Raw genomic sequence first — 11693 nt, forward strand, 5'->3', positions numbered from 1 at the left:
CATGGTCACTGTGGAGTCTTGTGCCCAAAGCACTGACACATAAGTCGGAGCCTTGGGCACAGGCTGCCTATGCACTCTCTTGGCTGCACTTGGTTTGTGGCGTTGGGGCTGAATTTCCTCAAACTTCTTCTATTCCGTAACTGTAAGGCAAAAATTCAGCTGAAACCCAATATGCATGCATGAATGGAGGTTTCCACTGAAGGAGCTTGCAGTACCTCATCACCTCCCTGCCAGCCCTTCTCCCTTCACCACCTCTCAGGAGTCAGAGAAAAGCAAAGACAAAAATAGGAGATGTGTATCTGAAAATCAAAATTATTGAACGATCAGACATGGAGAATAATTAGAGGTCCAGGGACATCTGTACCAATAATTTCTCTTAAAGCTGTCAAGAATGCTTATTTTTATTCATCAATCTTGTTTGACCCCCTTCTCTCTAGGTTACTCCAGCAGATAGAGGCAGTCGATTGCCAACCCCTTCAGTTGAGCCCATTCCACCACCCATGAACCATCATGGCTTCTATGTCCGTTCATTTCCACGTCAGCAGAGTACGTTTTCTGAGTCCTCTGATTCGGAATATTACTCAGAGACTACAGTGTCTGGGGTCAGCGAGGAGGACCTGCCACACTTTGACCAGAGTGCATACATCATCCCACCAACCCACTCACAGATCCTGGTGGAGTCTGGAAACAACCCTAACTTCCCACGAGTCACAGTAAGTACCTTTCTTTGGATTTTCAGTTTCCTATTGGCATTTTGATAGGAGTCAGAAAATGGCAGCCTTTGGAAGTGACTGCATTGGTGAGTGTTATAACTGACTAATCATATTGACCACAGCTTTTGGTAAAAGGCCACAAATAGAATTTAGCTCCTTTTCCACAGGGAGAGATGAAAATTTGTTACTCTCCAGGTTATACACATGTATTCTTGTGTCCCATATTTATTGGTCTACATCTGCTGTCAGTAAATGTGCAAGTACTGGATTCAAAACACCTTATTTCTATTCTAGCTGCTTGTCAAATGAGAGATCCACTAATCAAATTTTTTTGGGGGGTAAGGAAAAGTGACTAGGGTATTTCTCCACCCCACCCTCTGACCTCCTGTGTCACTCATGGCACCTTCTGGAGCAACAACCCATGTGAGCGTTTCTGGTATCCAAAGATATATCTACGTGCTTGACTACCTTACTCTGCTATCCTAAAAAGTTTGAATCAGGGGTTACATTTCAAGTCTGTTCTTGTCAATCATGCGGATATATATATATGTAAGATTGATTAGAATTGCCCATTAATAGCTAGTAGAGCTAGCTCAAGATATCTCATCATGCATTTTACTTTGAATAATTATTGTCTAATAATAAAAAATGTCAGTCTATAAGTTCTGCCTTCATAAGGCTGCTATGGAAAGGATCTCAGAGTACCACCCTCCTTCAGCAGGACAGGTTGCAACTGCAGAGCCAATACAGAGCTTAAAAATCCCAATGACTGATAAGGTCGTGGTTTCAGAGGCCTGTATGATTTTTTAAGACAACTGCATGCAGTACTAGGCTGGCAGCTCACCACCAACACCCTCTCAAGACCAATAAACACTGGCCTTGCCAGCAATGTCCACATCCCATGAAAGAATTTTTAAAAACTGATGGAGTCATTTTTTAAATGTTAAAACTTTGTTTAAAAAATATATGCAGACAATATTGTTTTTTAATGTTCCCCAACAGATCGTGAAACCATACAAAGAGCTTAAGGATTCCTCATACCGGAAAAATCACATAAACTCAAAAGGACAACCTCAGCCTACTGTGGATTCTGTTAGTTCTCAACTAGCCTGGCAAGAACCTAAAGACTTACAACAGGCAGCAGGAGAAGGGAGGCAACAGGTCTCTAACAATGGACTGCACAACAGAGGCACTGCTCAACCCATCCAGCCTGTCAACTCCTCTAGGAGTCAACAAAGGTCTCGGAACAACAGGACTCACCATCCTAGGACTACACTTCCAGCATACTCTACCAGTGTGCCTGGACCAAGTAACCCTTTCACTATGGTGACTGCCACAGCATCAGTGACACTAGCTGTGCACCCAAATGTACCACAGACATTTAAAGGGTACACACATGAAGGGTTCGAGGACAGTGAGTCAGACTGCTTCGAGGAACCGCACATACCCTCCTCGTATGTGAATCATGAAACAACGACAGACTCCAAAGTGGAGATTTTTGAACTTCAGGATGCTGAATGTGAAGTAAAAAGCAGGGAAGCCCCAAGAAGGCATTAGGTGAGTTATTCTACTTTTATTGGAAAAGCAGCCAAATAAAAAACCATGACAGAGTCAAAATTTCTCATTTTGACCTTAAATACAGTGTTGAATATAGGTGCTGACTATACCCTTTTTCTCCCCTAAAATTAAATTGTGATGTTTGGAAAACCAATACAAAGTTAGAATGGCAAACTTATTTTTTATTATGTTCCCATTTCACATCAGCTTGCCCGGCACTCACACGAATAATCTATTTTCTCCCACCTTCATATTGCCTTCCATATGCTTCAGGGAGAGGAGCTAGAGTCAAGCTATGGGAGAGAAGATGCATCAGTGTTCCTTCTGTCTGATGATGCTGATGTCATTGCAGGAACTGCCTTTGATGTCGGGTTATATGTACATCCGGTGTCTACTGGGTTCAAGCCACAAGCTCCCTCTTGTGCTGCTATTCGAAGAGGGAGGGCTCATTTAATGCAGCCACATTTTTTTCTCATGCTAGTGACAACATCAACGACCATTCCTTTGGTCAGGGCTTAATTAGGCTAATGGTCAGCATGTGAATAGGCTGGATGGTCGCAATTAAATTTCTGAAATCCCAAGCTGGGGTGCTGTTGAGAGCATCTATCTAAACCGTCTTTGCTGTTATTTGGAAAGGCAACAATTCCCCTTGGAACCTCTTCCTGATGGGAAGTCTGCTGTTCGGCCACAAACCACAATGTTCTTCATGCCATACTGTACCACCTCCTTCATTGAGTTGCAAATGTGTTTTGACACTTCAAATATCCACTCTCTGAAACCCATAAGATGAAATTGTCTTCACTGCCTGTACATGCTCCCCAAATCACAGATCCAAGAACTTGGCGCACACATACAGACATCCGAGAGTGGGGGCTGCAATGTAGTCAGGAGCAGGAACTCTAGCTGATTCATTTCTCTCTAATCCAGTGGGACATACAAACTAGGAGCAGGGGTAGGCTGCTTGGACCTTCAAGCTAACTCCATCATTCTATCAGACCATAACTGATCTGATTGTAACCTCCCGCCTACCCCTGATAATCTTTCACCTCCTTGTTAATCAAGAATCTATCTACTTCTGCCTTAAAAATATTCAAGCACCCTGCTTCCACTGCCTTTTGAGGAAGAGAGTTCCAAAGACTCATGACCCTTGGAGAGAGAAAATTTCTCCTCATCTCTGTATTAAATGAGTGAACCCCTATTTTTAAACCATGACCCCTAGTTCTAGATTCTCCCACAAGAGGAAACATCCTCTCCATAGCCACTTTGTCCAAGCCCCTCAGGATCTTAAAGGTTTTGATCAAGTCAACCTCCTACTCTTCTAAACTCCAGTGGATATAAGCCTAACCTGTCTAACCTTTCTTCATAAGATAACCCACCCATTCCTGGTATTAGCTAAGTACACCTTCTCTGAACTGCTTCTAATGCATTTGCATCTTTCCTTAAATAAAGAGATCAAGACTATACACAGTACCCCAGGTGTAGTCTTACCAGTGCCCTATACAACTTAAGCATAACCTCCTTACTTTTGTATTCAATTCCTCTCACAATATTTCCTAAGTACTTACTGCACACTAGCCTTTTGTGATTCATGCACTAGGACACCCAGATCCCTCCACATCTCAGAGCTCTGCAATCTCTCACTATTTAGATTATATGCTTCTTTATTATTCTTACTGCCAAAATGGACGATTTCACATTTGCCCACATTATACTCCATTTGCCAGGACTTTGCCCACTCACTTAGCCTATCTATGTCACTTTGTAGCCTCCTTATGTCCTCCTCACAACTTACTTGCCTAACTATCTTTGTGTCATCAGCAAATTCAGCAACAAGATCAACTGTCCCTTCAACCAAGTCATTTATATAAATTGTAAAAAGTTGAGGCCCCAGCACTGATCCCTGTGTCACACCACGCATTACATCCCACCAACCAGAAAAAGATCAATTTATGGCTACTCTCTGTTTCCTGTTAGCCAGCCAATCTTCTATCCATGCCATTATATTACCCCTACACCATGAGCTTTTATTTTCTGCAATAATCTTTGATATGGCACCTTATCAAAGCCTTCTGGAAATCCAAGTACAGTACATCCACAGCACTTGCGACTCCTTCTAAGACCTCCAATAAATTGGTTAAACATGATTTCCCTTTCACAAAACCACATTGACCCTGCCTGATTGCCTTAAACTTTTCTAAGTGCCCTGCTATAACACATTTAATAATAGCTTCTAACATTTTGCCTATGACAGATGTTAAGCTAACTGGCCTGTAGTTTCCTGCTTTCTGTCTCCCTCCCTTTTTGAATAAAGGAGTTACATTTGCTTTTTTCCAGCCTAATGGAACCTTCCCCACATCTGGGGAACTTTGGAAAATTAAGACCAACGCATCAACTATTTCACTAGCCACTTCTTTCAAGACCCTAGGATGAAGTCCATCAGGATCCAAGGACTTGTCAGTCCGCAGCTCCAACAATTTGCCCAATACCACTTCCCTGGAATACCACTTCCCTGGTGATTGTAATTTTCCCGAGTTCCTCCCATCTTCCATTTCCTTATTTGCAGCTATTCCTGGGATGCTATTCGTATCCTCTACAGTGAAAACCAATGCAAAATACCTGTTCAATTCATCTGCTATCTCCTTATTTTCCATTATTAATTTCCCAGATGCACTTTCTATAGGACCAATGCTCACTTTGTTAACTCTTTTCTTATTTAAATATCTATAGAAACTCTTACTATCTGTCTTTATATTTCCAGCCAGTTTTCTCTTGTACTCTAATTTTCCCCTCCTTGTTAATCTTATTGTCATTCTTTGCTGTTCTTAACACTGAGGTTTGTGGTAACTCAGCATTATTGACCTTTTATCAGATCAGACTCCTTCCTGGTCTATCGCTTAATAACTCATCGGATACATTTGCTCAATCAAATGAGGCAGCTTACAAAAAAGAAGGAAAGCGTCCCTTGATGTATCCTTACTAATTTTGTATACTGATTCAGATTTGATGTCTGGGAGTTTCATTCTGTTTTTGGTCTGCTTTTTTTTTTACTGACGGCAGATGTGAATGCGCTGTGTGCTGTCGGTGCACAACATTAAAGGCATTGTGCAACATAATCAGAACCTAACAAAAAACTTTCATGGCTGAGGAAAATTTTTTAAAAATCATCAAAAAGCTTACCTGTCATAATTTTCAGCAACATTACAGAAGTTAACACTTTTAAGATAATCCTTTTAAAAATAATAAGTACACCTTAGCAATTAAGAAATATCCTGGCTATTGATTCTAATATGGAGATTCCATCAAAATCCAAGAGAAATAAAAGTAATATTGTTTTTTCTCTTTGTAAGTCTGTGGTTAGTTTTTAAAAAAAAAAACTTATTTGGACATTATAGTTTTAGTGATTTTAGACATTGGTGAAGCTCTGATTAATATTGTTAGAGATGGTGCTGATTGTAACATCAGTTGTAACATATGTGCTTGGCTTTATGTTACTGATATTCTTAACATTCACCTTATGACCTGCAGGTCGCCTCAAATGAATGTGGCAGCCAAAGAATGCTTACATTCCCTCCACATCCCGATGTCCTCCGGCTCAAGAAACGTGTAAAACTGCCTATGTACATAAACTTCAAGACAGAGACGGGAAATTTATATTAAAATATTAAGTTGCCGTTTAAATATATTTTAATACTAAAAAAAAACAAAACAAACCTATTTAATGATGTACTGTATACTTCTGTATTATATACTGTGTAAAGCACCAGAAAATTCAGAGGCAGAGTTCTAATGAATGGTAAGATGTGTAGTCTGTGTACAATGAAGAGAGTTTTTGTAACGTTTGGTTCAGATAAATGATAATTGCTTGATTATTTTGCTGCTACTCTTTTAAAACTTAAAAGTTGATACAGATTAAATTTGCCCCCCAGCCCCGCCTACCCCCTCCATCAAGACTTTCTTTCTATGCAAATACCTAGTCACCATGAAAGATGTTTTACCAGTTCCAACAAATTACCATGGTTACAGAAGCAACATGCCTTTCTCACAGGCCTGTGTATAGGAATGCTTGGATTATACGATAATGTTATTAAAAATTCATTTAACGGTCTTAAATCCTGATATAGTTTTTAAAATTCTGACCATATTTTTCAAACACAAGCTTAAGATTTTTTATGACAGCTAATGACAATACTATAAAATGATTTTCCACCCTTTCCCCTCCCAATGGATGATGTCAAGAGCGATCAAGCCAAGTGTGGCTGTAATTAAAATGTGACCTAACCAGTGTACTAGACTTTTAAGAACATGGGGAGCAACATAAAATTAAAGTCAGTCGTTGTGATGAGGATTATAGAATGCAATTTCAAATAGGTGAGCTGCTACCAATTATTGGTCATTTAGGATGATTATAACAAACCTTCTTAAAGTTGAATACTGGCACGACTCAGTGAGTAACTGAGCCCTACAGACCAGAAAGGTCCCAGCTTCAACCTTGGCCTGCTGGCCAGGGCCATGGTAGGAGTGGTAGAATTAATCTCAGCACTGTTGAATTACGGAGGGGACCATATTAAGCTTTTTTTCTTCGCCTCTCTCAGGATGTTGATTCCTTGCAATGGCATGGTTCTGTGGGTGCTCTTTAATACCTTCTACATTCTTCCATGTGTGAACAATGACAGTTGAGTTTCAGTAAGCTATTAGACATGGTGATCACAGCTAAGTTTGATCCTCCCCTCGTTCAGTGGTCACACATGTAGAGCTTGCTGAAAAGTTATCCAAATTGGAACCCTTGAGGTTTTTCTGACTTAACTGACTTTCCCCTAGAAAAAAGACTGAGCAATGACCTGATCGAGGTCTTTAAAATCATGAAGAGGTTCTGTAGAATAGATATAGTAAAGATATTTCCACTTGTGGGGGGAGTCCAAAACTAAGGCCTATAAATATGAGATAGTCATTAATAAATACAATAAGTAAATTAGGAGACACTTCATTACCCAGAGAATGATGCGAATATGGAGCCTGCTAACACATGGAATGGGTGAGGTGAATAGCGTAGATGTATTTAAGGGAAATCTAGATTCGTACATGAGGGAGAAAGGAATAGAAGGGTATGTTGATAGGGTGACATGAAGGAAGATGGGATGAGGGTCAGATGATACATAAACTGTGGTAGAGCCCAGTTAGGCCAAAGGACATGTTTGTATGATGTAAATTCTATATAATTCTCTCATTAAGCCAAGGGAGCTAGGATGAATTATATCAGCCTCACATTGATCATAGCTAATTTAACACAAACAGTGAATCAACATTATGGTCCAAATAGCTCATGAAACCAGTGCTTTGATCAGTTCAGCCATCAGGGCAGCTTTAACTTTTCTCCAGTTCTGCAAATGTCATGCATCATCCCTTTCACACACCCTCCAGACCAAGAATTTGGATAGGTGTGTTCTTAGCATCTCAGTGTTAATCAGCAGGAGATGTATGATTCCAGCATTTATAATTCAGTTTTCATTGATCACAACAATTTTATTTAGTGATTCGTTTCAGTTTAATTGGGCAGTTTGTAAGAGTTTATTAGTGATGCCCTCCTTAGATTGAGGACGACTGACACTTGTGTAGATTTCTATCCTGTTGACACTGGTTTTCCCAGTGCCATCCTTTTTAGTCTAATAAAAACAGTTCCATTGGACGGAATTCTACGCTGGTGGGATTTTACAGTCCCACTGAAGTCAATGGACTTTTGAACGGCTCGCTGCATTTTACGGACCTGTCCCCACCGCCATAAAATTCCGTCCATTATGTCTGTGAGAAACTGCAAACTTGCACCCATGACCCACCATGCCATGTGAGTACTTACTTGAGGCTATTAACCGAAACAGCCCCTCAGGTTCTGTTACATCCATATGAGATATACATAATACAGCACTCTTTAAAGGGGCCCTCTTCCAGAATTCTGCTTCCATTCCCTGTTGCTTTTAGCATTTGATCTTCCATTTGCTCAAAGGGTTTGCCAGTCACTGTTTAATCCAGTAACGATTTGCCTAATTTGTAGACATGCTTCTAAACTATTGCCAATACCACATTGAAACCTATTGCTATGATGTACATGACAGCCTTCTCCAAACTTAAGCAATCTGAATTTTCCCTCCTGTCTGATAATGTTTAGAAAGACATTCCCAAGTGAAACAAACAATGATTTATAGCATAGGGAATTTTGGAAATCAACACGCAATCTTCCAAACCATGATTGATTTATTTTAAAAATAACAAAAATATCGACATCCTAACTGTTTGAATAATATTGGTCTCAACAATGGCGATAATGTAAACAGATCTAACTGTAGCCAACTGTTTGAGTGTCCATTAGATCTAATTCAGAAGAAGCCCATCTTTAACACTCAATGGATTAAAATACTGAAGTTTAGTTTCGACCATTGGGGTTTGTTCCATGCTCAAATCATTCATATTGCATGAATTTGATTTAAATGTCACTTGTGTCATGCAGCCTATTGTATTCTCATGGAATATGCAGCTAATATAAGCACCAAGTACTCTGTTTTCTAACCAGACTGAAGAGAATGGAGCCTCATAGCCAGTAAAAATGAATGAATGAAAGTGTTTTAATAGTATTTTTTGTTGTTGCCAGTGATGTTATATTTATATTTTTGTACAATATTGAAAAAAAAACGGTGTTTGTCACAGAGGTATTTACCTGCAAGGCTCTGGATCGTGTACTGAGTCACATGGTTTGAAACCTGTAGGATGTCACAATAAACTACATCAACATAACTTGATTTTGCAATTTGTTTAACACCGGCGCCGACTTGAACTGGCTGATCCCAACTTTGCTGAAATAATACATGCTAGGATTTGTAGTTGTGTGTCTAACCACAGCCAGTTCAGTAAATGCAAATTTTAAATTAAATTGTTATTTTGTTTTTTCTAATTTTTTATGAATATGTTTGAGGCAGAATGGGTGCTTCAATTTTCAACATTTTTGAGGGCCAATTTTGGGAATTTATCTAAATTGTTCTTTTATCTAGCTTTATTTACATTGATTTTACCCTGCTTTGAGGCCAACAGGTAGTGCACCCTCCACCCTGGGTGGCCGTGCAAAGACATGCCAACGGCGGTAGCAGTTGAAGCACAACACGTACTAGAACCCCTTACAAATTTCACTTCGCCCGTCAGTTGCTCACCATTTATCCCATTTATTCTTTGAAATTATTCACTAAAATAATATCTCCTCATTTTCAATTTCCAAGAAGAATTGAAATTAAACAATGTTATCTTCCCCAATAAGGTCAAATAAATGTTTTTTTACTTTGAATATTTTCCTGAGGTAGAACACCAGAATATAACTGAGTGTGGTGATGCAGCCCAGTTTCTTAATGATTTTAATAAAGATTTTAATAAATTTAATCTTTATAAAGTTAGCACAGTGTACTCATTTAACAAGTGTATTGCCTGTCATTTCCCTCTACTCTAGTGGTGTTCAAACTTTTCTTTAGGCAAGATTCCCCCGGAAATACAAATTCTTTGAGACCACCTATCCCAAATTCTGAAAGCTATGTTTAGCTTTGGGTTGCTAAGACTAAATGCTGAAAATGCTTTTAATACAGAGCAACAGCAATATAAACTGCATACCAGTAAGCCATGAATACAGAAATCTGATGATTTTATAATCCAAAGGATCCCTCACTAAGCCCTAGGGTTCCAAGGCCCCAGTTTGAAAAACCTATATTTCTAGCCATCTTGTACTATCCCTGTGGAGGGCTACCCAAGGTTCAATGGCTGCAGAACCTGGAATAACAAGCAATTACCATTCACTGTAGCGCTGCATAAGCAGCTTCCACTCATAGTGCCTTCTCCCAAGAAGGTTTTTGAGTAACAATTTGTGCAACATTAAAGTGCGGGAATGAGGGAGCACTGAGAAACCATGTTAATTGTAAATACTTCATTTTGCCATTTAAACCATAGAAGATGCAGCGTAGAAAGAGACCATTACATCCGCCGATACTAGCTCATGATGTAGCACCGTTCAAACCAGTAATGAGCACAGTTGGTGATCCAGAGTTTTAAGGGTTCATCTCTGTGATTTGTCTAATCACTGCCAGTTCAATAAATGCAGGGAACTTAACTTTTGTTTATTCTAGACTTTTTGTAAATGTATTTGAAGCATAAAGGGGCTGCTTCAATTTAAAAAAAACATAAGTGTACAAATGCTGTATCTTGTCTAACATGTGAGGGGGAAAAGAGATAAACGTGTTTTTTACTGCAGAATCCAGTAGAGAATATGTCTTATCTCTTTCTGTGAAGTAAGAATCTTGTAAATTGTAGTTACTGTAGCAGGAAAGAAAATATACCCTCCACATGAAAAAAAATCTAATCTGTTCATGTGGGCTTTTTTTGGTTGATGGGTATATATAATCAGTTAAAATATTGTATGCCATATAAGTTATTTATATAAAATTTTTATTTTTGTAGTTGTACAGAAGTAGCCCTCTGACTGAAGTATATTTTTAAAGAGTAAATATATATTATTATATTATATATTGTTCATTGGGTTCATTACTAAGGTCTGGTGGCACACTTTCTAGTACACACATCTGCAGAATGAAGGATGTGTACTGAACTGTTACTGTCTGAGTTGTCAAGATGTTTTGTTACGGCTCCCCACATCCTTCCCATTCCTGTTAATTGAGGTGATCATTTGGACATCCAGACGCTGTGACCAATAAGCCTGCTCCTTGTGACTGTTATACTGCCATGTTTAGTCTCCAGCACAATAGGAGATTAACTAACACAATAAAAATAAGCATGAACCATTTAATCTAATGGTTGTCCTGTGTACTTTATTCCATTGTTCATCAGCTAAATAATCCTCAAATTTTGAAGCATACTTGATAACATTCATTATTTTATCCATCAACCTGCATTTTCCAATTATTTTTCTCCACATCTCATTTTTCCTTCATTCTGTAAACCTTTGCTCAATCGAGAACAGAAATGGTGTTATGTCTGCTGGTATTATTTTTGGACTGCCACTGAGTGAGGAGAAACCTGTGGTTGATTGCTGTTTCGTTTTATTCTCCTAACCTTTGGGAAAGACCTTCATGTTCACCCAGCTGCTATAAACACACAGAGGAATCTCAGAAAATTAAGAAATTCAGATGAAAATTGAGGCCATATTGAAATCAGCAACATTACTTCAAAGTTATAAAATATCTATATCTCAGGCCACTAGTGTAGGGCAATCATATATTCATCACATGTATTTCACTCTGAATTGATCCTAATTGTCAGCCAAATACATGAAACAGGGCATGATAGGAATTGGTTATGGTTAAAGCCAAAGTGAAATTCAGGATCAGAATCAATCCAGACGGTAAATATATTACTTAGGCTGTAAACTCCTTGCTCCTGCAA

The 11693-nt window shown here is 39.0% G+C and overlaps 1 protein-coding gene across 1 annotated transcript in view; it reads left to right on the top strand.

Moving 5' to 3' along the window:
• ptch2 (patched 2) overlaps nt 1-11149 on the top strand; it is a 122558-nt gene extending 111409 nt beyond the window's left edge. The window contains exons 22-24 of the mRNA XM_078560951.1: nt 438-713; nt 1716-2270; nt 5796-11149. Of these exons, the coding sequence (XP_078417077.1) occupies nt 438-713; nt 1716-2270 (831 nt within the window). The 3' untranslated portion in view covers nt 5796-11149. The remainder of the gene's footprint in view (nt 1-437; nt 714-1715; nt 2271-5795) is intronic.
• The last annotated feature ends 544 nt before the right edge of the window (nt 11150-11693 follow it).

The sequence above is a fragment of the Cetorhinus maximus genome, chromosome 17 (genome assembly GCF_964194155.1).
Source record: "Cetorhinus maximus chromosome 17, sCetMax3.hap1.1, whole genome shotgun sequence".
NCBI classification, from domain to species: domain Eukaryota; kingdom Metazoa; phylum Chordata; class Chondrichthyes; order Lamniformes; family Cetorhinidae; genus Cetorhinus; species Cetorhinus maximus.